The sequence below is a fragment of the Daldinia vernicosa genome (assembly GCF_022497035.1).
Source record: "Daldinia vernicosa strain CBS 139.73 unplaced genomic scaffold F5Y00scaffold_18, whole genome shotgun sequence".
Lineage (NCBI taxonomy): Eukaryota > Fungi > Ascomycota > Sordariomycetes > Xylariales > Hypoxylaceae > Daldinia > Daldinia vernicosa.
Window position 1 is genome coordinate 512,881 of NW_025953934.1, and position 24,240 is coordinate 537,120.

At 45.6% G+C, this 24,240-nt stretch overlaps 8 protein-coding genes across 8 annotated transcripts; 6 read left to right on the forward strand and 2 right to left on the reverse strand.

The window, feature by feature from the left end:
* The first annotated feature begins 70 nt into the window (after positions 1 to 70).
* Positions 71 to 3,944, forward strand: F5Y00DRAFT_234961 (adenylosuccinate lyase). Its single transcript, XM_048007495.1, has 18 exons — positions 71 to 657; positions 805 to 968; positions 1,024 to 1,039; positions 1,092 to 1,165; positions 1,283 to 1,351; positions 1,406 to 1,621; positions 1,674 to 1,723; positions 1,876 to 1,928; positions 1,989 to 2,016; positions 2,073 to 2,104; positions 2,162 to 2,195; positions 2,294 to 2,389; positions 2,540 to 2,547; positions 2,605 to 2,633; positions 2,690 to 2,794; positions 2,910 to 3,021; positions 3,216 to 3,334; positions 3,487 to 3,944. The coding sequence occupies exons 1-18, from the start codon at positions 504 to 506 to the stop codon at positions 3,583 to 3,585; spliced, it is 1,458 nt and encodes a 485-aa protein (XP_047865764.1). The 5' UTR covers positions 71 to 503; the 3' UTR covers positions 3,586 to 3,944.
* Positions 3,945 to 5,302: 1,358 nt separating this feature from the next.
* Positions 5,303 to 6,334, forward strand: F5Y00DRAFT_261283 (uncharacterized protein; the record flags this gene model as incomplete). Its single annotated transcript, XM_048011176.1, has 4 exons — positions 5,303 to 5,377; positions 5,451 to 5,789; positions 5,865 to 5,975; positions 6,047 to 6,334. 4 exons carry the CDS (start codon positions 5,303 to 5,305, stop codon positions 6,332 to 6,334), a joined length of 813 nt encoding a protein of 270 aa, XP_047865765.1.
* A 367-nt stretch (positions 6,335 to 6,701) lies between these two features.
* F5Y00DRAFT_234963 (carbohydrate esterase family 8 protein) lies at positions 6,702 to 8,307 on the reverse strand. The gene is made up of 3 exons (XM_048007496.1): positions 7,982 to 8,307; positions 6,978 to 7,920; positions 6,702 to 6,926 (listed from the first exon to the last, which is right to left on the reverse strand). Exons 1-3 carry the CDS (start codon positions 8,097 to 8,099, stop codon positions 6,884 to 6,886), a joined length of 1,104 nt encoding a protein of 367 aa, XP_047865766.1. The 5' UTR covers positions 8,100 to 8,307; the 3' UTR covers positions 6,702 to 6,883.
* Positions 8,308 to 11,591: 3,284 nt separating this feature from the next.
* F5Y00DRAFT_261285 (polysaccharide lyase family 4 protein) lies at positions 11,592 to 13,650 on the forward strand (the record flags this gene model as incomplete). Its single annotated transcript, XM_048011177.1, has 2 exons — positions 11,592 to 12,389; positions 12,460 to 13,650. 2 exons carry the CDS (start codon positions 11,592 to 11,594, stop codon positions 13,648 to 13,650), a joined length of 1,989 nt encoding a protein of 662 aa, XP_047865767.1.
* Positions 13,651 to 14,083: 433 nt separating this feature from the next.
* On the forward strand, positions 14,084 to 16,948 carry F5Y00DRAFT_234967 (uncharacterized protein). Its single transcript, XM_048007497.1, has 2 exons — positions 14,084 to 15,644; positions 15,700 to 16,948. Exons 1-2 carry the CDS (start codon positions 14,472 to 14,474, stop codon positions 16,645 to 16,647), a joined length of 2,121 nt encoding a protein of 706 aa, XP_047865768.1. The 5' UTR covers positions 14,084 to 14,471; the 3' UTR covers positions 16,648 to 16,948.
* A 29-nt stretch (positions 16,949 to 16,977) lies between these two features.
* On the reverse strand, positions 16,978 to 18,957 carry F5Y00DRAFT_234969 (Formamidopyrimidine-DNA glycosylase N-terminal domain-containing protein). The gene is made up of 3 exons (XM_048007498.1): positions 18,564 to 18,957; positions 18,268 to 18,483; positions 16,978 to 18,206 (listed from the first exon to the last, which is right to left on the reverse strand). The coding sequence occupies exons 1-3, from the start codon at positions 18,580 to 18,582 to the stop codon at positions 17,170 to 17,172; spliced, it is 1,272 nt and encodes a 423-aa protein (XP_047865769.1). The 5' UTR covers positions 18,583 to 18,957; the 3' UTR covers positions 16,978 to 17,169.
* Positions 18,958 to 19,380: 423 nt separating this feature from the next.
* Positions 19,381 to 22,293, forward strand: F5Y00DRAFT_234971 (phosphoribosyl pyrophosphokinase). Its single transcript, XM_048007499.1, has 4 exons — positions 19,381 to 20,224; positions 20,284 to 20,782; positions 20,910 to 21,123; positions 21,173 to 22,293. Exons 1-4 carry the CDS (start codon positions 20,005 to 20,007, stop codon positions 21,551 to 21,553), a joined length of 1,314 nt encoding a protein of 437 aa, XP_047865770.1. The 5' UTR covers positions 19,381 to 20,004; the 3' UTR covers positions 21,554 to 22,293.
* Positions 22,294 to 22,742: 449 nt separating this feature from the next.
* F5Y00DRAFT_52306 (peroxisomal biogenesis factor 11) lies at positions 22,743 to 24,210 on the forward strand. The gene is made up of 2 exons (XM_048013763.1): positions 22,743 to 23,626; positions 23,730 to 24,210. Exons 1-2 carry the CDS (start codon positions 23,058 to 23,060, stop codon positions 23,890 to 23,892), a joined length of 732 nt encoding a protein of 243 aa, XP_047865771.1. The 5' UTR covers positions 22,743 to 23,057; the 3' UTR covers positions 23,893 to 24,210.
* Positions 24,211 to 24,240: the final 30 nt, after the last annotated feature.

Here is a 24,240-nt window from a genome sequence, read left to right on the forward strand (position 1 = left end):
AGACAAGTACTATGGGGTATATGCACACATATGCTTGTGCCTGACACCAATTGGCCAATCGATACCAACAGCTGCAATTACATCTTAGCTCGTTATTCACCGCCTTCTATTTAAGGTTTCAAATTACCCCTCCATCGAGTTTTTTTTTTGCGCCATCCACCCCGCCAAATGGCAATATGAAAATTATCGGCCCTAGGACAAACATTCGTATACCTACTATGTAACTAGCTACATAAATAAATGTACTCGTCTTCTGCGCATAATGCATCCTTACATAAACCTATAACGCGAATTCCTCAAGCTAATTTATTTTCTTCTTGTGCCTTGTCATCTTACCCTGGGTTATATAACCCCTTTTCTTCATTCATAAGTTCCAGTTGTGCGCCTCTATCCCACCAGGTACTTTTACAATTCGCTACAATTCGCTGCGCGATAAAACCATACTTCAACGCCTATCACATTTATCAACCTACCCGAGTGGCTTCGCACAACGGCATTTCACAATGGCGGGCTACGATTATTACAAAACGCCTCTGGATTCCCGCTACTCTAGCGAGGAAATGAAGAAGTTGTTCAGCCAGAGGAGCAGACACAGCACTTGGCGCCAACTTTGGTTATGGCTTGCCGAAGCCGAGAAGGAACTCGGTCTCGAGTCTAGTAAGCAATCGACTGCCTTCATTTACTCCTAAGTCATTACTTGCCTGTTTAAATGTTTCCCTGTAGTAGACTTGTAGATTTACCATTGCCAAGGGCCAATTGCCTTTAATATTGTAAGAATTACTTTTATTGACTTAGATGCCTTAGTCACGGACGAAGCGCTCGAACAGATGCGATCCCACCTTACCGTGACAGATGATGACTTCAACATCGCTATAGAAGAAGAACGTCGTCGCCGACACGATGTTATGGGTCACGTTCATGCTTATGGCGTTGTGGCGCCGGCCGCAGCCGGTATTATCCACGCTGGGGTATGATCATCTTATAAATATACATAACTGTATAAATGCTAACGACCCCTAAAAGGCTACTTCATGTTATGGTAACTCGCGGCGTATTCGCTTGTCCACATATGATTACTAACCTTATTGTAGTTACGGATAACACTGAATTGATCCTCATGCGAGATGCGATGGATCTTATTCTGCCTAAGCTCGCTAAGGTCATCAGGGTAAGTCAATATATAGAAGCGTAGGCTCTCCTATTTGTCGGGTTCCAATACTAATATCATATAGTTTGTGAAATGAATACTTATAACTATTTCTAAGAAATATTAACGTTTCGTAGCAACTTATCCAACTTTGCACAGAAGTGGCGAGAGGAACCAACTCTGGGCTACACGCATTATCAACCCGTAAGCATCTTCTAGGGCAATTGATGAGATCTTGCCATCGCTAAGTATTACCAGGCCCAAATGATTACAGTCGGCAAGCGAGCTGCGGAATGGATTCAAGAATTAGTCATGGATCTTGAAGACATCGAACATGTCCGTCAAGAACTTCGATTTCGAGGAGGCCAAGGAACAACGGGTACCCAAGCGTCATTCCTTGAGCTCTTCAACGGCGACGAAGCCAAGGTCGATCGATTAAACGATCTCCTCTGCGAGAAGGCTGGGTTCCCTGGCGTAAGTAGGAAACCCGGTTATAACGAAAATATTCTAACCCTAAGAACCACAGTGCTACCCTATATCTACACAGACATATACAAGAAAAGTCGATCTTCGCATGTATGTATTGTTGAGATATTCTTTTTCCCTCCATCTATTTAGAAAGCTGGGGGTTCTAGTAGACATAACAACGAACCTACCACTTCTAAAATATATTAGATTTATCTATACCTATACCTTAGTCAAGAATATCTACTGACTAATTGTTGTAGCTCCAATGCTATCGCGGGCCTGGGTGCCACTGCACAACGTATCACATCTGACAGTAAGCAATCAGCCAACCTATAAAACCAACAGTGCGATACTGAGAACTAACTTTCATCAGTCCGTCATCTTGCGAATCTAAAGGAATTGTCCGTAAAAACCCGCCTTTAAGGATCGTGTCGCCGCCGGCTAATGCTATAATCAGGGAAGAGCCATTCGAGAAAGACCAAATCGGAAGTAAGTTGCACTTCTAATCCAAATAGTATCTTACAATAGCTAATAGCGGTACTACAGGCTCTGCCATGGCATACAAGAGAAACCCTATGCGGTACGTATAATGCCGCTCTTTACTATTTTATTGGAGTATCCGAGTGAAAAATCATGATATATCCGCTACGCAATATGGTATTAACTTGCTCGATTTAGTTCCGAACGTATCTGCTCGCTTGGCCGTAAACTTGCGAGCCTTCCAGTCAACTTCTCCAATACATTTTCGGCACAATGGCTCGAAAGATCCCTAGAGTAGGTAGCCCCTTTTCATTCATTTTTTATACTTATTTGGGGCTAGCATTCTATGATCGAGCTTGCTTGAAAGTAGCTGTCCCCAAGATAGGCCTTAGCTCTTTATATTCCCTTATTCCGAAAAACAATCACTGACTTCTGGTGCTATAGTGACAGCGGTGAGCAGCGGCTTCTTCCGCATTTATTATATACCACTAATGTATAAATCTGCATAGCTATTCGTCGCATAGACATCCCCGAAATGGTGAGACTCGACGCTATGACTTCATCCAGAGGAAACTAAGAGCTGATAATTCGTAGTTCCTATTAGCTGATGCTATACTAATCGGCCTTGACAACGTGACCAATGGCTTGGTTGTTTACCCGAAGCGAATAGATGCGCGGAATAAGCAGGAGCTTCCCTTCGTACGTCTATCACAACACAGGGTTTACCCCGTTTGATGCTTGCTTAAGAGCGTCGATATAAAAGCTATCTCGATGAAACATTTTGCCGGCGGTCTACTAATTTCGGATATTATAGATGATTACCGAAGCTATCTTGATGAAGATAGTTTCTAAAGGGGGTTCCCGACAAGAAGCGCACGAGAAAGTCAGAGTTCTTTCTCACGAAGCCAGCCATGTCGTCAAGCATGAGGGTACGTACAACATACCATAGCCCTGGTTTTTATCTCCCGAATGGCTTGTTATGCATTCGAATATATACTAACCGGTCCTCATAGTGCGTTGTCAATCTTCTTTAAAAAACGGATTTAAGCCTCACTTTTCTTGAAATGGAATAACATTAAGAGCTGTGGGCTATTGATTACGTACAAGGCTAACATAGGACAGGGTGGCAATAACGATCTTATCGAGCGTATTAAGAAAGACGAGTACTTCAAAGATATCTGGGACGAGATCGACGAAATGCTGGACCCCAAGCTTTACATCGGTCGAAGCACCACAATAGTATGTGCTTATTTTTCCTTGGCATCCGTATTATCAGGCCTATTGAAGGCGCCCTTGAGCCTTATACCTATGAAGGTGTCCCTACTGGGTTGAACTATATATACATGCTCTATAACGCTCTATATGTCTCTGTTACTAATTATGAACAATAGGTTGATAGATATTGTGGTAAAGGTGGAGAAATCGAGAAGAAGCTGGAGCCGTACCGGGAATTCATTGAAAAGGCTGAGACTGCGCAACTTAACCTTTAACCGGTATATCGTAGGCTCTGGTGCGGTATATTTTCTAGGGAAGCAAGTCCTAGATCGCTTCTTGTCCTACTTTCCGTTTCTCCCTTGAATAGTTGTGGTTTCTCCGATACTATATATGGAGCAAGGAGTTTGTAGGTATGATGCCTTATCTGTAACTATAATAAAAGTCCTTAATTAGTGCTTCTCAGCTTTCAGCTCTGCAGTACCCCCCAACAGCAATTCACTTATTAGATGCCACATCACTGTTGCATTGCAGCCCCTGAGATAGTCGAACGAATCAAATTCTAGCTGTGAGCAGTGCACGCCGCGTATGTGGCGTTTCTGCTAGAAGCATGTGCCCAAGACTGCTCAATCGCAACCTTTACTAAGTCTGAGGTCCTGGAGCCTGATCGTGCCCGATCTTTCTTTTCCACTTCCCTTACTTCTATCCGACATCCCTCCCACCTTTAGTCACCTTAGAGTAGCTGAGATAAACTGTCACATATAAGGTGTAATTGCTAGTTAGCAATTACGGCGTCGTCTTTGCGATATAAACCATTTCACAGAAAATACGTGCATACCATCTAGTACCAAACATGGCATCAACAGCGATAGCAGGTTCCGCCAGTGGTGATGTGGTGAGTAAACCCCAAAGCGAGATTATTTCGCTCCTCATTGATCGGAGTAAAGCTTATTCGAACAATGGTGAAGGAGCTCCAAAGTATTAATAACGAGGGGTCTGCTGAATCTGAGGCTGGAGTTTCACAACGGCAACCTTCGACCTCCGCACCCGATGATGTATCCCTTTTGGCCGCCTTTTGGAAGGAAAGACTGCTCACCAATGATAATTTGAAGGCCAGTTTTGGCTTGGTTGTAGAGAACTTGCCTTGGATGTTGGCAATACGAATATTTGTGGGTGACCATCCAAAGGTTGGCCAGTCAACTCGTGTCAGTCCTTCTTCCCATGATGACAGGGAAGTGCTACGCGCCAAATGGCCGAAATATAACTCGACACTCGGAATCTTCGATATGCCGGTTTACGTATTTCAATATTTTTACGGTTCAGAACATGAGGCTTTGGCATCATTCGAACACCGGGTTATTTATAGACGTGCCTTTCCCGTTGAGTACGAGGAGCCGCCCCCTATTGGCATCGTTTGGTGAGTGACCTTATAGTCTGATAAAATTGTCGATTCTTAGCATCCCATTTGCTTTTTGTCGGTGGCTAATACGACAAAGCTATTTATGCACTGAGTTGCTTGACGGCAATGTGAGAAATCTAGGTCTCAGTATTTTGGCAACATTCTTTTGTCTTTTCCGGCCTGAATTAAAAAGTGGGACATATATAATGCTTAGATTTCTGGACAAGCATACTATTCCTTTGAGTGATCATGCTATGTCATTTGAATGTGATAGAAATGACCGACGGTGTATCTTCCGTTATCATTTACACCACTTCTCATGTGCCAAATACGCCGCACCGTACCTAATCTCGTCCGGTCACTCTGCGTCCGGGATTCGTTGTAGAAGAGATGGTGGAAAGCTCTCTCTCCAGTTCGAAAGATACTCTATCGTGGATAAATATATTTCCGCCATCTTCCTTATAGACCTCTCTGGATCGGGTGCGTGTGTTGTTACGATTCTTCACGACGACGGCATAGAAGAACAAAATATGCCAGCAAGAGTCCTTAATTCATACCATGGGGCAAATGGGATAATCTTCTTTCAAGATATCACCATGTCGTTACTGCAATGTTGGCATGATGAATGGATTGGGTCCTTACGTAATTTGGATGGTCTTCTCATCACCACGGTACGACTCATGCCTACTATTTGAATAATAAGTTGGATATTAATTAGCTCACACCTTGTTTTACTAACAACAGGTTCGAGACGTTACTGAACCAGAATCTCGCGAACCCCTTATGTATGACGATGACAAGCTACAGCGGTCCGAATTATATTTTAGCGTTTTGCAACTCCTTCGCATTTTCTCTGCCGATATCAAAGATAACATAAGCCAGCTGAAGAAGGCAAAGGATGGTGCACAGAAAGAATTTGATATCATTGTTGGGGATTATACGAATATCAAGGATTTGGATTCAACCGTTCCGTTCCTTCAAGAGAAATGGAAATCCCTCGATGAGAAATTGGAATCTATTGAGAATGACTTGATTCGCCGCGTAGATCGGCAAATAGAAGACGTAAAGAGTCTTCGAGATGGTGTACGTTTTATTAATTTGATCCTAATACCGTATCATTCGGCACCGGTCCCAGGTACTAATATTAATATTTCAAAGCTGTTCAACGCACAAGCGGTCCGAGAAGCTGTAAAGGGCAGACAACTCAACAGGTACCTTTTCGTCTTCACGGTTATTACGATTATCTTTACCCCGCTGAGCTTTGTAGCGGTATGTTATTCTTACTGACTATCCAGATATTTGTGCAAACATGATTTTAGATATCTGACTTGCCTACTTAGACGTTCTACGGGATGCACCTCTTCGACGGTGCTGACGCCGACGGTGCCGAAAGTGTGAGAAACAACCAAAAACGTTTTTGGGGGGTGTTCTTCGGTGTTGCTATCGTGACATATATCCTTGGGCTACTCGGCATTACGAGTTTTGGCTGGAAGAAATGGTGGGCGACACTACCTCTTATACGTCGTATTTTTCGGCGTCTTCGTCATAGTAGGATGCTACGTTTTATTACAAGACTTGTCCGGCAGCGAGGAAGAAAATCCCCAAAAGACGAGGAAAAGGCTTCTTAGACCGCATAAAGCTGGAGACAAGACTATGGATAGATTGCTATTTCCCATTTCTCTATTGGTAACTAGAGGTTACCCCCCCCCCCCCCCAGGCAACACAAAAGCCTAAGGTTTACACCGCACCATGTTTCTATACTATTTTTATTATTTTTATAATTATTATTATTAGGTATATTAGTAACCTACCCCCTATAAACTAGAGTGCACTCCTACAATAGCCCGAATTTACTGCTAGTACATGGCTGGACAATACTCTCGATACCCTCGAGAGCTAAGTAATAAAGAAGCTTTAAACCGATGCATAAACTTATTTCTTTTATATTTACTGCTTTCTACAAGGCTACAAGGCAGGAAAATTATCTGTAAGGTAGCAAGGCATGTCTCCCAGATAGGAAATTTTTATTCGCATTCAACACAACATCCTAAGGTAAACCTTAGGCATAGAACTATAGAACTAAATACAAGAAGAGCTACTTATAGACAAGAATAACTATAGGTACTAAGAAGTATAACAATAAATAAAGTATCCAGATCACAATATATCACTGTGAACTAAACGCTAAACGGGGTAGTTTTAACGCTCGTCATATCAATCCTGCGGCAATCGTTAGTCATGAGCCATTTAAGCCGGATAGAATTGACTTACCACGACGTCGAAGAGAAAAATTTAGAAAGTTGGAACTGCGCGACACTCGTACTAGAAAGCTGCGTCGAGAAGGAAGCGCGGCCTGTAGTAGCAGCCCCAGAGCCATAGTTCTGATACTCGCCAAACACAACCCCACTAGTCCGCGTGTCGGAAGTCGACCAGACGGACCACCCCGCCGACGCAATCGAGGCATCCAGGTACGACTTAATATACGCGACCTTGGCGTACTGGTTCCACGGACGGCCTAGGTACACGGATCCAGATGACACACTACTCGACGCTATAATGTAAGATTGGTCAAAGACGAGACCGCCGGTGGTGCTGGCCGACGCTCGCTTCATCGCCGAGATGTACCCGCCCTTGGTATTGGGTACGATCGTAGAGTTGAGGAAATAAGCCGACCCGGAGCCCCAGATGAAATCGATGGACCCCTCGACCAGCGTGTTGTACGCGAACACGCTGGACCCGGCGTTGACGTAGAACGTGTCCTGGTTTCCGGTGATCTGGCATCCGTAGAAGGCGGCGAGGCCGTTGCCGTCGATGGCGAAGCCGAGGGATGCGTAGTTGCGGGTCTGTCCGAAGGTGTTCTTTAGGTTGATGTTGTAGAGCTGGATGTCGGTGGCCCGGGAGTACAGGGTCGCGGAGTCGACGTCGCTCTCGCCGGATTGGGTGTCGACGCCATGGCTGTTTTGGATGGTGACTTGGTTGTGCGTGTAAGAGGAGGTGTCCTCGGTGTACCCGCGGAAGATGGTGGTGCCGGAACGGTTGAAGGTGAGCTGCTCTTTGTAGGTGCCGGGGTAAACGAATACGGTTACGGTTTTTGAGCTTGATACTTTGTCAATGGCGGCAATGGCTGCGCTGAAGGTTGAGTAGACGGTTTTTCCCGAAATGGGAGACTGCGATATGATATAGTCACCACTGGCAGGCTCTGTTTGGGCGGTAGCTATAGAACGGTTAGAAAGAATCTTAATAAGAGTTATCTGTAATATGTTCCGGGTACTTACATCTACTCTCGAGTACCGGTGCTATGGATGCCGCATTTGATATAGCCGCCGCGAAAGCTGACGGAATAAAGTAGCTCGAGATTAACTCGGCTATGAAAATAGCCCTGAATGCTAACATCTTGGTGGTTTTGGATATGTCTATCGGGATTTTATGACTGGTTACCGAATAATGAGAAGAACTGGTTACCAAACAACGAGGAGAATAACTGTTTTATATATACAGATTCAGCGGTAGCTTTATGTGAAATGGTATCTGAAAGCAAGCTATGATTGACGGAATAATCCGCACTTGAATAACAAGGAGCTGAAGCGGGGTGGTGGGTACCTGTTTCTCGTATATAGGAAAGATACCATAGCACTGCTGGCATATAACCGGTGGGCCATTTAAGCTGGAGCTCGTTGGCTGTTTCACTAAGTTGAATCATAGAGGTCGTGATAGTACCGGCGGGAGACGTAATTGGTGTTGGGTTTAACAAAAAGAATGATAAATTAGCCTGGAATTAAATAACAGGTACCTAAACTACCGAACTAAATTTACATGTTTTCTTCTTATGGACTACGTACTGAGAGAGGTAAACTAATAGTATACGATCAGAACTTTGGCTAGAGAGAAGCATTAACTCTTCTCGAACAACATAAGTGAGTTTCCTAAGTTACTTGACTAGAAGTATCATTACAACCATGCTTCATTCCGCATCTATCCCACCGCCTATCCCACCGCCTCCCCTTAGAAAAGTGTGTTCATTTTGAATATATGGAACTAGTTGCGTTGACTGTACGCGATTGCGCGTACGGGGGAAAAGGGGGGAGAGGGACGGGGGATCATGCGCAAAACTGAAACATACGTCCGATGAATTTTTTAGAAAATCAATTGATAATTTCAGTATTGTACAAAAAGTTTAATAATTAGTATCGTTAGATAGAGCTCGTTTTGCATGATCTTTCTATACTATTCGCATATGTTTTAAACGTTATGGGATACAATAGCAAAGGGAAAAGTCGCAAACTGCGGGGCGATTCTAAGCATCTAATTTGTTGAAAAAATTGTGGCAGTATTTAATTAGAGTGATGCTACTTACAGATTACTTTGCCAGTCTTTCTAGGGAGATTACTTTTCAGAACAGGTGCATGTACCTACCTACCAAAATTACTAGTAAAATGATATGGCCACTTTCCACCCCATTAATCTCACGAGACTTTACAAAGAATTAAGATTATTAAATATTTTTAATAGATATAAGTACTCTTTATATATCTTTAAAATTGTTTAATTAAGTTGAATTAATTGATGTTAATTATATTAATATGCGATTATATTTTTAAAAGTTATTAAAAAAGTAATTTTTAAATAAGTAAAGTAATTTTTAAATAATAGTATGTAATTTATGTATAAGGTAATACGTATACCATATTTCCCAGTTAATATACCGTATTTTATAATTGTTACTTATATTATTATAATCCTTATAATAAAGCGTATTTAATAGTGTTAAAATTGTATAAATACGGGGTATTTTAAAAAAAGATATTGTTAAATGATAAGTTTTATATTATGTAAAAGGCTTTAAAGCCTTATATTAAAGACTATTAATAGCCTGGTAGCCGCCTAGTATGCTAGGTTTAACGTATTTAAGTATTGGTTTTTTTAATTAAATTGCGAGACTTTTAAAATTGTTGTGGAGCGGAATGGGGCTATGTTATTTTACTAATAATTTTAGTTGCTAGTTACTTATACCTGTTTTAAAAAGTAATCTCCCTGGAAGGACTGGCAAGGTAATCTGTAAGTAGCATCACTCTTTAATTAAATATATAAGAGTTATTAGCAGGTGTTTCACGTCACGATCGTAAGTTACGGTGATAACATCAAAAGAAGGAACAAGGCCGTTAGGGTTTATGTTGGGATATTACTATTAAGTAATACCCTCACGGCTACTCCCGCACATGAGGCCATTCCCGATGTCACTACGGATATTAGTGGGCGTAGCTGCCACGTATGTTACGGGGCTGCGGAGCCTTAACGATCTTGGATAGCGATGCCCACACACACGATGGCTATATCTATTGTGTGCCCACGATAGCCTCCCTCTTAGCTAGCTATCATCTATCAATCATATAGGATCTATTGTCTTGTGTTTTGTATTGCGTCTTGTTGTTTAAATTTTTGATCTCAGGTATATACGTATATACAAAACCTTGTCAACCCAACGTTTTGCGCTAAGAGATGATGCGTTGGAAAATAGGTTTAGGTTGTACAGAATGAGGTAATGTGAATGTAGATGCGAATGTAAATGCGCGTTATTGTATAACAGCGTTGGACAAATATTAATTTAAGCTAAGTAGACTTTTTAAGTAGTAAACCTGGGAGGTAAGAAAGTAATAAGAAAGACGATAATAGTTTATTGATTTAATTGACGAATTTATTGAGAATGATTAAGAGTATAATGTTACAATAAAACGGTTTATTAAAGCGATAATTATTAGGGTAAGATAGTAATAACGGTAAGGATTAAGGTTATTAAGAGAGAGATTGTAATAAGTCGAAAGATAAGTTAGAGATTAATATAACTGAGGAATTAAAAGTTAATAACGATGTATATTAAGATTAAAGAGTTAAGATGGTAATTTTAGGATGAGTTAAGGAGGTTATATAAGATATAAGAGGTTGAGTTTTGGACGAAATACCTATGTTAAGTTGAGGCTTATGTTAGGGTATAGTGGGTCAGGGTGGCTACAGGGGTCTATACGAGTATATAAGAGGCGCGAAGCGCCCTCGTCAGAGGTTGAAAGGCCAGGCGTTACTAAGTTCAATACAACTACTACTTGGTCTACTACCCTAGACATTCACTCTATGCATGATTCACCTCACTAGGGCATCCCTCCTCCTGACACTTATACCGAGATATGAGATACCTGAGATGGTTGAGACAACTACAAGGATCAGTATTATAGAGGATTAGAGGGCGACGAGGTCACATAATTATTCATTCCGAGGATTTTTATTTTATTGAAAGGTAGGCGAGGCTAAGGAATGGGATGAAAAAAGAGGTATTGTGAATCAAAGAACGTATTGGTAGGTGGTCCACGTTATAATTGTGAGTTATGGTAATAGCATTAAGGGAAGGAATAAAGCCCTTAAGGCTTATAGGGCCAATTATATAAACAAGGTCCTATAGTCTTTTAAGATTCAATAACGCTTCCGCAATATAAGACCAATTCTATAAGAATTAATTAAATATATAAGAGTTGATAACCGCAACTTCAGTTGGTCATTTCCATAAAAGGCCGCGGACTAAGAACCGTAGCAATTAGCCCCTTTCGATCGACTATGTAACAGTACGCAGCCAAGATCCCCCCGCATTCTGCAATTATACGTATAAAATAGTTGATAATATTCCGCAGGTACTGTTTCGGTACAAGACAGACCGAGACATCTATACTGATGCAGGTACCGTCTTTTAGGCAGTCTAGACCTCGCAAGAATTGACAACGACCCCCGAATATTTATGCTGAGTGATATGGTGCTATTATCACTATATTTTGCAATGTCTCCCTCGGTCCCGGCACGCGAATTGGCGTAAGACAACTTTCCAGGCAAATCTTTATTGGCAAAATGGTGTCGTTGAAGGCGTTGACTTTCGCCATTCTAGCCTCCCGGGCGAAGGCGCTTCTGGAGGCTACAGAGACTACAAGCCAGTATATCTTACAAAACGATGACCTGTCCGTGGCCGTGAGCAAAAGTAACGGGGCAGTTTCTCAGCTCTCGCTGGGAAAACAGGATTTAATAGGTGCGGGTAGCGGGAGAGGACCATACCTGGATTGTTCCTGTATTCCTAGCGGATTCTGGGCCCCGGGTGGCACCGCTCGATTCAAGCTCATAAAGGGTACCGACTCGACCGGAACACCCTATGGCGGTGTTGTCATGAGCGATACATATGCGTCTACCAACCAGACATTAGAGCAGTACTGGTTCTTGCGAGAGGGCGAAACTGGTTTACATATGTTCTCTCGAGTCACTTATTTTAACCAAAAGACGCCTTTCCTCCGAGGACTTGGCGAGTTACGCACACTCTTCAGGCCGAGCACAAATTTATGGACTCATCTCTCCGGAAGCGAGGGCAATTGGGCACCGATCCCCTCTGCTGACGCAAATAGGAGAGGTATCACGGTCCAGGACGCAACAACTTACCTCGGCAACTCGACAGATGATCCCTACGTAAAGCAATACTCGGATTACTTCACGAAATACACCTTTGCTGAGGTCTGGCGTGATCATGATGTTCATGGACAGTATTCGGATGGGTCGACTAGTTCTGACGGAAATACATACGGTGCTTGGCTAGTTCACAACACGAGGGAGACATATTACGGGGGTCCATTGCACTCCGATCTAGTTGTAGACGGTATAGTTGTAAGACTTTCAACCTTTTTTCAATTCTACCCTAGTGAGACAGATAACGCTTACACTTTCATATCCATAGTACAACTACATGGTGGCTGGTCATCATGGCGCGCCGGTTCCTAACATCACTCATGGCTTTGATCGCACCTGGGGGCCGCAGTATTACTATTTTAACAAGGGTGGACCGAAGACAACCCTCGCTGAACTGAGAGCCGATGCGGCGCAATATGCAAATCCGGAATGGAACAGCGAGTTCTATGATAGCATTGCTCAGCACGTACCCAACTACGCGCCGTCATCTAAGCGAACTACGTTCAAGGCGACGATCGAATTGCCCGTAGGCGCAAAACGGCCTCTTGCTGTTCTCGCCGAAAATAAGCGAGATTTCCAACTGAATGTCTTCGACCAGTCTAGTCTGCAGTACTGGGCGGATATAAATCCTGACACCGGAGTAGTAGAGATCCCCAGAGTGAAAGAAGGCACTTATAGACTGACTGTGTATGCGGATGGGATCTTTGGATGGTTCATCCAGGACGACGTCGAAGTCTCAAAATCCGGGAGCAGCACCCCTTTCAAGTTTCAATGGGAACCCGAAAGCGCGGGTAAAGAAATCTGGCGAATTGGTACGCCCGACAAGTCAGCAGGCGAATATAAGCACGGCTACGCGCCAGATACATCGAAGCCTCTGCAGCCCGAGCAATACCGCGTGTACTGGGCAAACTGGGATTTCCCAACCGATTTCCCGGATGGAGTACGATTTAAGATCGGAGAGAGCAAGGAGGCCCAAGACTTCAATTACATACACTGGAGCGTCTTCCCCGGAAAATCCAATTTCTTCCGCGCGCAGCCGTACTACGACAACGTGAATAATTGGACCGTCCAGTTCGATCTCACCGGCGACCAACTAGCCGACGCTACGAAGGCGACGCTCACGATCGACCTCGCGGGCGTGAAAACGGCTAACGGGAACGATAAGTGGGCAACGCTCCCGAACGAGAAGTACTCCAATGTACCGTACACCGTTGCCGCAAACGGCCGGGATGTGGAGACGTGGATCATACCGTCGTACCGTAGCGGCTCCTGTGGAGTGCGGAGCAGCGTGGTATGTCAGAATTTTGGCAAGAAGTTTGAATTTTCGACGGGGTTGCTGAAGGAGGGCGTGAATGAGCTTGTCTTGAGCCTGCCGTTCAACGCGACGGATACGGAGACGGCTTTGTTGCCGGGGACGATATACTTGCAGTATGACGCACTTAGATTCGAGCTTAGCTAGGTAGCTTATTGTTTAATGGAGGTATACGTACATACTTGTGAGACATTGATTGTTTAGTCCCCGTATTATTAACATATGGGAAGTTTATTAATGTAGTTCTTAGCTCTAGGCTCTAATCTTAGTGTAAGCTTAGTTACCTATGTAATAAGTAGCTAGAGTTTAAACAGTTGGCATTTACTTGGCATATGATTTGCGATGTTCCCATTACGTGAAGTTTAAAATTAATAAACTAATGAAAAGAATTAGGAATAGTTTTGTATAACTAGTAGACTTTCGTTTCTTTGTAACTAAGCAATAGTTATTAGTCTCTTTAACTAAGGCTTTTATACGTACCTACTTAAGATCAAAGATACATATACCTATCGAAGCAGCGAAGTCAGTAATGCAAGCATCTATTTATAGAATATACTTTCATACAGTATGTACTACATACCTAATGTAAATATTCGCATTGGAACTGCTGATTGGCGGCTAAATAGACTTCGGCAGTCGCAATGATTCGTGCAACTCTATTATCGATAAGCTTTAAGATCGCTGCCCGCGTCAACCGTGACATGACGCGACGTCACAATTTCCACTCTCATTCTTAAATTCCCCCCCATATTTTTCTATCATACACATCACGAATAAGCGATGCTCTACTATCCCATGTCGGCATCACTACGACGCAAAAGACAGCTCAGTTCGATACTCTGCGCGAGAGTTACGACCCTTTGACACCCGAAACTAGCGACTGGACTCTTGTAAGCGCTAACTGTCGTATTCCGTATACCTAAAGATACATCCGAGGGCACCAACTTATATCGATTAATGAGGTTCGAATGGCTACATATAGATATGAAGAGACAGCAGTGATGGATGAAGATATGAAGAGTGATACTTGCGGCGCCCAGGGGAATCATGGATTTGGAAATATTGAAAGGTCGCCGTTCTCGAAACCAAGGACACGGAGTTTGTCTGATGGTGGAGGCACACAATTGTCACCATCTCCACATATACTCGAAGCATCAAGGCGCACATCAAAAGACGATACGGACAGTTCTCTAGTTAAGGATAGAAACCAAGAAACATCGGCATCAACTGTTATTACTACTATGGCTACTACTACTCCAGTTACACCTAGACGACCAGAATTTCCTATGCGCGGATTGTCGATACAAATGCCACAGTGCGATTCTGTTTCGCCCGCTCAAACACCCAACCACGTCAAACTTGCCCCTCTTTCCCCTAAACTCGACCATTCGCAGATCTACGCTTCGCCAACCAACATTCTACCTCGTCGCTCTCGTGGCCTTGATTTTTCCAGAGCCGCCACCAGCTTACATCATTCCACCCTTGCCGAACAATCCTCTCCTGATTCATCGCCCACTATTGGTGGACGCGCCATGAATATTCCTGGTCGCGGAAATGGCGATTATGGTCAAGAACAACCCTCCACTTCCTTATGGTCCATGATGGGTAACCAAGAGCGCATGAACATTTCTAGCTCCGTCGGCAGTACGAACCCTCTGGCGTCCGATTCATCCTCTAGTTCTGGTGATGACGACCTTATGGATGAAGAAATGGAGGATGCTATTTTCAGCACACCGCAGGTCTCTAAGGGGAGCCAGCAGCTTAGAAACACACCATTTGGCTTCGGTAATAACGTCGTTCCGTGGATGCCGGGAGCATCGCCAGCCGCGAATAGTCTTCAGAGCTTCAGAACGCGGCCGCGCAGGCATACCAAAAAAAGACTGCGCGGTCTAGCTGGATCAGGCTTCGGCCCTTCTGCTCCACCCACCTTCTCTAAGTCGCCGCCTAACAACGTCGTCAAGGATCTTAGGGACGCTTCTATGCCTCACAACCGAAGAGAAAGCATCAGCTGGGCTGCCAACCAGCTACATATCTCGGGCAGCGAGAGCGATGACAAGTCTATAGATACAAGCGATACCCTATCTAGAGATGGTACGAGAGGCGTCGTTAAGCGACCCGTCACGCGGCGGGGCAGTCTACTAGTGAGTCTTGCTATCTATCTCGTACTAAAATTATGCCTGCTAAGCATACCCTCAGCCAAAAACGAAGGGATTCGCGCGTATTCGCGCCGCCCTTATGGAGGAGAGCGCCCCGGTAGACTCGGAGACTCGCCGAGAGGCAGAAGTTATTCGTCAAGTTCGCGAAAGCGACATGGATCTCGAGCCTCGTGTACCCCCTAGTCAATTGCCGGCTTTTGACATTCCCAACATGTCTACCACGCAATCCTCTCCAAACCTAGGGACTGCACAAGATTCTCTCGACGACATACCGGAAGACTATATGATGACCGACTCCGGCTTATCGAGCAGCTTCAAGCAACAGGCCTTGAAAAACTCGAAGGGCAAAAACTTCTGGGAAACCTTCTCCGAGACAAGCAGCGTCGCAGGTACGCGAGTTACGCCACCACCTTCATCCCTCTTGCCTAGGGGGTCGTCATCTGGGATGAGTGAGGACGTAAATATGGACTCGCCGTCCCTATCGGCGGGTCCAGGCCTGTTCGGCTCAGGCCAAAATGCCGGGCCGGCATCCGGAAGTGAGGGCCAAAGATCGGTTACCCCGCAGCAGTCGTCCCTCCCGCCGTCTATGCTGCAAGGAGGCGGTATACCACCAAGTGCAGCGGAGATCACGCGACGCATCAACAACAAGAGGAGGCGCGACGACGACTACTTTGACACGCATGGACTCAAGCGAAGAGCAGTCAGCCCGGGCATGAACAGTGTCCACGGGTCGCCAGTGACGCAGAGCCCGCTACAGAGGGACGGAGGACCGTGGGGGCCCGGGTCTAGACCCGGAAGTAATCACGGCGCCGAGAGGGAGAGGGATAAGACGTCGGGGACGGGAACGCCGAGCGAAAATGGGAGTATCGGCGGGAACGGCAACGGAAATGGAAACGTGGGGGGAAGGATGGTTAATGGCAAAGGCCGAGTGGGGTTCCAAGGGATGGTGGATACGAATGACGGGCTCATGCGCATGAGTATCGAGTAGGGTTCATGTCGTGCCGTATAGACGCGACAAGACGTCGCGAGAAGGGGGCTGTGAGAGGGGGGGAAATAGCAGCGAGCTGTGAGTTAGAACTAACTACTAGGGAATAGTAGTAGTAGTAGTAGTAGTATGTGCTTTGCTAAATGTAGCTGTGGAAGAATAGGGGAGCAGTGTTGTTGATACAGATACCCGGGGTGCGTCTAGCGTATCTATCTATTGCGAGGCGTTGTGTTGCGTTGCAAGGCAAGGGTACATATACTCATGATGCATGATGATTATTAATAATAAAATTAAGTACTTATTGTTGTACTTGGCTGTGGGTTTATACTACCTATGTTACTGTTAATACCCACCTAAGTTAACTATATTTAATTATTATATCTTCAGAATATGTTTCGTGTATTGATGCTCACGATCATATATCTTCTACCTGTAGAGGGGCTACAAGTGTCTATCCCGTATAATCGTACCGGTTATGTATTATAACTACACGATAAAAATAACACTTGCCTCCTGGCTTTGTGGCTAAGCTGCTACACGGCTGAGTCTACTTGATCGCCTTCTCCCAAGCTCGGGCTCGGATTTGACTGGTTTTGTTTCTTCCCTCTTGTGCTTACTCGACTTCCGGGACGCCTTCGGGGCTGGTTTTTCTTCGTCCTCCTTTTCTTCTTCGTCTCCCTCTTCCTTTTCCTCTTTCTTAACCCGCGTAACCAACTTCGCCTTCGTAGTCCTAACCTTCTTGCTTGGGCGATCCTCTTCCTTTATCTCTACCTCTAATTTACCTCTCTTCACTTGCTTCTTGGCTTTACCCTTACCCTTATCCTTGAAGAAACGGCTTTCTGTCCCATCATCATCCACTTCCACCTCTACGGATTCTTCCTTGACGTCGTAGATAGTAGTAGTAGCGCGCGCCCTCTTCTTCTGCACGCTGGGAACCACGCACGTTGTCCGTCCGCCGACCGTGATATGCGTAATCGCGTCGCCGTTCGGCAGCGTAGTCGCCGAGTCTTTCTTCCCCTTGCCCCAGCGGTGCTTAAACAGCCAATCTTCCGGGAACTCGTCCGAGTCGCCTAGTTTCTCCACCGCGGTCTCGCACACGTACTTGATGGCCTTGTATAATGTGCTTACGTCCGCGTCGTCGAAGTCGTCGCAGTACTGCTCCGGGTGGAGCTTCGCTTGGTACATGATTTCATCACCGACCCAGTTACCAATCCCGCTGACCGTGGCTTGGTCTAGCAGCAAGGCTTTGATAGGGACGTGTCTGCGCTTCATCTTCTGCCGCAAGAAGTCCTCGGTAAACACGTCTTTGTCGAGGACCGGATCTGGCCCGTTCTCAACCAGAGGCGAATGCTTTCTGATTTCGTCTCCGGGACAATGTACGAGACGGATGCGGCCGAAACGGCGGAAGTCGGTGAAGGCAACTTCTACTTTGGGATTGCTGTCCGTCTCAAGCTGGAACTTCCAGTACTTAGGGGGCCATTGCTCTTTGTCGTTTTTGGTCCTCTCGATGTACCGTGTATATCCCGTTTGTATGCCCTTAATCTGAACCCAGCCGGACATTCCTATTAAATCCCTGAACATTAATAATAATAGATGAGCTATTAAGTGGTTGTTTCGACTTACCTAGATGCATGACCGGATGTGGCGGTTTAGACAGTACCATCCAGAAATATTTCCCCTGACTGCCGACTTCTACCACCTTCTTCCCCGTGAGAGCCCTTTCAAACGCCGGGCCGCTCGTCCCAACTTTCCCAAATACATTGCTATCGTCTGGAGCTATCACCTTGCTGATGGTCTTGCCAGTTAAATGCAAACGGAGGAAATGGACGACGCGAGCGACTTTACACAGTTAATATAATATACGCGTCCGGGTTAGGTATACAATGTAACGCTTATTCCGTATAAGCTTCCAGTCTTACCTTCGGCAATCTCAGGCATGGCAAAGACTAATAAAAGGTAAAAGCAGATTTGTGTAATTAAGTGGTTATTACAAGAGAGTACAACTTGATTAATTATCCAATCAACTCAAAACTAGATGTTATAAATTTCTATCTGGCATAAATCATAAAGACTGATAGATTGATTGACTGAATGAATGAATGTAAACAAAAAGGTACGTGCCTCAGCCTCATGCGTGATTGATGCTGTGGCTTCAAATCTGGCCATCTGACTTAAATCAGATCTGATGGCCTCGACTTCTTGGCGGTGAGATCAGATGAATAATTGCCTAGGTACATAGTCTATGTAGTAGGTAGTGTGATAATAAGAGGCATTTAAAAGTTTAAAAGTTAGTTACAAATAGGGAATGTCTCATTGGATTCTCGTTAATGTAAACCTTGATGGATTTGAGACGAATGTACCCGCACCTTGACTTATAAATGTCAGGTACCTAACCTACCTTAACACTTGCATTTTGCGATATTAGTTTCAATGACGACGGGCTAGTTGGCAAGGTTAGAACGGAAGCAAGTTTGGTACATTTTTGGTACATTGTGGCATGAAGTCGGCAAATCTAGGAGGTGTTCGGCCAATAACGGCTACTCCCTAAATAAAGAACATTAGCGGTAACGCCCCATTCTAGACCTATGAAACATGACGGGGGGGTTTTCTGGGACAGCGGCTGATAAGCCTGAACCTTAGTGGTTATAAGTGGAGTTGCAGCACGTAGCAGGACAGTGCAGCAGGTTGCAGCAGGCCGTAAAAGGGTAATACTGACGCTAGCTCGCAGTGATTGCCACCGAAATAGTGCCCACAATTGCCCACTAACATCACTGCGCTCCGTTTGCGTAACCCGGCAGAATTTTTTTTTTTACTATTTTTTTTTTCGTTGCAGGTGGTGAGCCCCGCGGTCAATTGGATTCAAGGAAATTCATCCCTCCATCCAATCTTTCTTCTCCTGTTATGCAGCCGTAACCAGACTTTCAACAAGTACGATTGCGCACAATTCCATCCAAACCTCGTTATTACAATCTTCGCCATGGATCTTCTCTAGAGTTTCAGGATCCCCTTTACGAACTTGTTCACCGTTGCTTCAGCTTGAGACCTGGACTTGTCTCGCTTCCTTCTTCGGTCTTGTGACCTCTTATAACTTCTTCATCCCATCTCTTGTCAAGGTCTGAAGTTCAACCACAGTGCCGTCTCTATACATAGGATATACATAGGACTACCACCGCAATCGGACCAAAAATAGGATCGCTCTGCAGCAGTAAACCTTGAATCCATCCTCGAGCACGACAGACACTGCATACGACGCGACTTATAACCATTGAACCCTCCTCTATAAGCCAGTCATATATTTTTATCAAACGTCAACTTTTTTTCCCTCGACACCGCCTTTTCTTCCCGTACTAGATCACCAAGATGGTTAGAAACATCGTTATTCTCTCCGGGAACTCTCACCCAGCCCTCTCGGAGTCCGTGTGCAATATGCTGGGAATTCCCCCTGGGAATCGTATATTGAGCAAATTTTCAGTTGGCGAAACTCGCTGCGAAATCCAGGACTCTGTGAGAGGCAAGGATGTTTTCATCATCCAGTCTGGAGGCGGTTGCGTGAATGACCACCTAATAGAGCTCTGCATCAGTACGCACCATAGCCCAACCCGAGTCCTCATATTGTCGAAACTAACTAGAGCAAAATAGTGATATCTGCCTGCAAAACGGGCTCGGCAAAGCGCGTCACAGCCGTGCTTCCGTTATTTCCCTACTCTCGACAACCCGATCTACCTTATAATAAGATTGGGGCACCTCTATCGAAACCTCCAACTGAAGTCCCCAAGGACAAGTATACGTTCGAGAGCGTTCCAGCCACCCCTGCACCTGGAATCATTAAGAGCGCCAGTTTTGGCAAGGAGACCGATCTTGCTAGGGTTATGAGCAAAGTCTCCCTTTCTAACGGCATCACGAATGGTCTAGCTCGTACTAATAGTGAGAACTATTTTAACGGTAACGGGAGCACAAATGGAGATATCCCTTCGGCCCAGAACTACCTCACGCATTCGCGTACAGGAAGCTACACTACCCACGACTATGAGAACCCCGGACTTATCTCTACTTTCCAGGCCAAGCCGGGGTATAAGAGATGGGTTGCGCAGGCTGGAACTCTGGTGGCAGATCTATTGACCTGTGCCGGTGCGGACCAGTATGTGTTTCCTTAACTCGCAGGTGGATATGCTATTGTTACTTGAGGTCTTCTATCTTGAAACCCTCGTAACCTTATTTCCACTAGATAGTTTTATTGCTTGGATGTCAGCTGACTTATGCTGTAGCGTTGTCGCTCTGGATCTTCATGATCCTCAATACCAGGGCTTTTTCGACATTCCCATGGACAATTTGTACGGCCGACCCCTGCTGAAGCGATACATCCAGCAGAATATTCCCGACTATAAGGAAGCCGTGATCGTGAGTCCGGATGCCGGTGGCGCGAAAAGAGCTACTGCCATCGCTGATAGCTTAGGCATGGACTTTGCCCTCATCCATAAGGTAAGGTGAATGTGTTTGGTATACGTCTTCAAACTCACTCGGTGACTAGGAACGACGTCCAACGCGGATCACAGATCGACAAAACGCGACGATGATGCTCGTGGGTAATGTTGCCAACCGAGTTTGTATACTCATTGATGATTTGGCCGATACCGCCAACACCATCACACGTGCTGCAAAGCTCGTGCGCAAGGAGGGAGCCACGGCTGTCTATGCGCTTCTCACGCATGGCGTGTTCAGTGGTGATGCCATCGCGCGCATCAATGCTTCAGCCATTGATAAGGTGATTGTAACCAACTCGGTTCCTCAGGACGAGCACAAGAGGCTATGTCCTAAGCTCGAAGTACTAGACGTGGCGCCTATATTTGCCGAGGCCATCCGCCGCATCCACCACGGTGAATCTATCAGCGTCTTGTTTCAGTATGACTGAGCATTCCCGAGGTTCGACAAGATCGACGTTACATATTCCGATCGTCGAGGACCGCACCGGCTGCGTAGGGTTATCGCTACGGAGACAGTCTGCTAGGACACTGAGGACGAGCGCGACAGGCCGTATTTCACCATTAGACGAATCTTTCGCGACTATGACGATTCAGTGGACGCATTTCCTGTTTGGGGGAATTCTTTGGACCTGAGCCTCGACGCTCAGTTTTAATCGTCTCTCGTTTAATATGGAATGCACAAAGCCACCGACTATGGCTCCGAGTAAAGGTAGGCTGCACTTACTAGGTGGTTTACTTTTTTTTCTTTCTACCGTCTGCCTATTGCGACTAGGCGCTTATGGTAATGGTTGGAGGTTCTCACGGACGCCGTAGTATCTCATAGAGAGGAGTTTCTAGGTCGGGAAAGTAAGAAAACCTTCTCACAAGCCTACCTCACTGAGGGTCGTAAATGCCATACGGGCCTGCACCAAACTTCCCGTCTGTGATTTGCATTGTGGTCAGTCTTTATCACGATGATGCGGAGATGCTAAGTTACTATACGACTGCCTATGTATAGGTACAGGTATAGGGTGTTATAAGGTCCTAGTTTCCATACTAGTTCATATACTAAAAGGGTGAGATCGATTTCAGGGGTTGCGTATTTTTCGATATAGACCAAGGGTGACTTGACCGGATACATCGTCACGAGATTACTCTTAAATAAAAATAAATAGAATTATTAGACGAATATGGTTGAAAATAAGATTGTGTAGATTGATGTTTAAAGAAAATACTTTAATAGTAGTTCGTAATTTGAGAACATACCTAACCTAGTTCATACCCAATGTCTTGGAGAAGGAGTAGACACCCAACTACTATCGATAGGCGATGCTGAATGAAACGGTAGTTGAGATGAAGTTGTCATTCAAACCGTTTTAGACATAAGCTTCCGTTGGTAGTTGACGTACATATGTACAGTTACAAAGTCGACTTTACTGTAATTGAAGTTACTCCGTTTTAGATGCAACCGTAACCAATGAGAGATTCCAATCGCAAACATCGTCTAAATACGGAAAGGACACTAAACTCTGGGGTAACTTATCTGGGTATTTACATTACTACTACCTATACGTCCGGCAAAACGTAGGGCGAAATTGCCGGCGCAGCTGGAGTATGATTCAGCGGACCTCGGCATGTGCTTCTTCGATCCACTGCCATTGCCTAGGTAGGTACGAAGTATCCTCATGTCCCAGCTTTATTCCGTTACTTATTATCCATACCACCGGCTACACAGACAGACAAGGGAACTTCAACTGTAACCGCACCGGCCGAGCCCGAAATATAGCGCACATCGAGCGATTCTCGCAAAACTGCAATTGATTGATTGATTGATTGATTGTTCGACCCATCACCAATCCTCGCTCCCTTCTCGCCTTTCTCCCTCGATACTTACCTATACAACAGCGTTAATAGCACACATACATACATACATACACACACACAAAAACCACAATGGTTGCCGACGCAGTAATCTACCACCCTACGGTGTCGCACTACCTGAAATTCGTCGCGACAACCAACGGCCGCGACAAGCTCCTGCGCACAGTACAGTACTTCGCGCGCTTCTACGCGTGGTACCTATACCGCACGAACGGCACGCGGGGGGAGATCGCGCCGTACGAGGCGCTCAAGAAGCAGCTGGGCCTGGCGCGCAAGCTCCTGCGCCTCGGCAAGAACGTCGAACACTTCCGGGCCGCGGCCCAGGCGGCCGACGCCATCAGGGCCGGGGGAGCAGCCAAGGCCGGAGGAGACGACCCGGTGCTGCGGTACGCGGCGGTGGGCCGGCAGCTGGGCTACGCGGGGTACCTGACGTTCGACGCGGCGACCATCTTGGACGCGCTGGGCGTGCGCAGGTGGGAGGGCGCCAAGAGGGCGCAGAAGGAGGCGTATCGGTTCTGGGCGATGGGTATCTTGTGCAGTATCGTTGCGCAGACGTATACCCTGTACAAGCTGCGGGAGCGCGAGGCCAAGGTTGATAAGAAGGAGGGTGAGGGAGTGGTGGAGAGTAAGAGGATTGCTATGTAAGTGGTTTTTTTTTTTTTTTTTTTTTTTTTTTTTTTTTTTCCTGCTTCAACCTGTTTACGGAGAGCGAATGGGTGAATCGGGACTAACGAATGAGAATAGGGAACGCAATGCTAGCCGGCTCCAGCTCATCTCGGACCTGTGCGATCTTACGGCGCCGACGTCGGCGCTGGGCTGGGTCAAATTCGATGATGGGATTGTTGGTCTGGCGGGTACGGTGAGCAGTTTGATCGGCGTTTACACGCAGTGGAAGAAGACGGCGTAAGGGGGGTTGGTTAAGGTTAAAGCTGGTGTTCTGGGCGGAACCGTGTAAGGAAAGGAGTCTACGATCAATGGGAAACAAGAAGTAAGAGCCGGTGTCTCGGCGAGGAGAAGGACATTTCGATGCGAGGAATCTGAGCAATATGTGATGACCTTGGAGCGTTCTGCTCGATGCGCGAGGATGAAGTCGCAGTGTACAAAATTAGCAGTTTTTCAAACCCGGTTCTAGACGATAGAGATCGAGCTAGGAAGAAAGGAGTTTATGACGTAGGGAGTTAACTGGTGGAATTTTTGATTCGAGTTGGATAGGAACGAGTATTTCTCTAGTTTATTTATAGGAAGATTAACTAAC

What these genes read in the sequence shown, in the direction of transcription:
- F5Y00DRAFT_52306 (XM_048013763.1), top strand. Translation starts at nt 23,058, where the DNA reads ATGGTTGCCGACGCAGTAATCTACCACCCTACGGTGTCGCACTACCTG. An exon ending in GAGAGTAAGAGGATTGCTAT is followed by an intron (nt 23,627 to 23,729) that starts GTAAGTGGTTTT and finishes GAATGAGAATAG; the next exon opens with GGAACGCAATGCTAGCCGGC.
- F5Y00DRAFT_234961 (XM_048007495.1), top strand. Translation starts at nt 504, where the DNA reads ATGGCGGGCTACGATTATTACAAAACGCCTCTGGATTCCCGCTACTCT. An exon ending in GGAACTCGGTCTCGAGTCTA is followed by an intron (nt 658 to 804) that starts GTAAGCAATCGA and finishes TAGATGCCTTAG; the next exon opens with TCACGGACGAAGCGCTCGAA. An exon ending in GCATAGACATCCCCGAAATG is followed by an intron (nt 2,634 to 2,689) that starts GTGAGACTCGAC and finishes GATAATTCGTAG; the next exon opens with TTCCTATTAGCTGATGCTAT.
- F5Y00DRAFT_234969 (XM_048007498.1), bottom strand. An exon ending in ACATCCGGTCATGCATCTAG is followed by an intron (nt 18,207 to 18,267) that starts GTAAGTCGAAAC and finishes GGGATTTAATAG; the next exon opens with GAATGTCCGGCTGGGTTCAG.
- F5Y00DRAFT_234963 (XM_048007496.1), bottom strand. Translation starts at nt 8,099, where the DNA reads ATGTTAGCATTCAGGGCTATTTTCATAGCCGAGTTAATCTCGAGCTAC. An exon ending in ACCGGTACTCGAGAGTAGAT is followed by an intron (nt 7,921 to 7,981) that starts GTAAGTACCCGG and finishes ACCGTTCTATAG; the next exon opens with CTACCGCCCAAACAGAGCCT. An exon ending in TTTTTCTCTTCGACGTCGTG is followed by an intron (nt 6,927 to 6,977) that starts GTAAGTCAATTC and finishes CGATTGCCGCAG; the next exon opens with GATTGATATGACGAGCGTTA.
- F5Y00DRAFT_234971 (XM_048007499.1), top strand. Translation starts at nt 20,005, where the DNA reads ATGGTTAGAAACATCGTTATTCTCTCCGGGAACTCTCACCCAGCCCTC. An exon ending in CCTAATAGAGCTCTGCATCA is followed by an intron (nt 20,225 to 20,283) that starts GTACGCACCATA and finishes AGAGCAAAATAG; the next exon opens with TGATATCTGCCTGCAAAACG. An exon ending in ACCTGTGCCGGTGCGGACCA is followed by an intron (nt 20,783 to 20,909) that starts GTATGTGTTTCC and finishes CTTATGCTGTAG; the next exon opens with CGTTGTCGCTCTGGATCTTC.
- F5Y00DRAFT_234967 (XM_048007497.1), top strand. Translation starts at nt 14,472, where the DNA reads ATGGCTACATATAGATATGAAGAGACAGCAGTGATGGATGAAGATATG. An exon ending in CGCGGCGGGGCAGTCTACTA is followed by an intron (nt 15,645 to 15,699) that starts GTGAGTCTTGCT and finishes GCATACCCTCAG; the next exon opens with CCAAAAACGAAGGGATTCGC.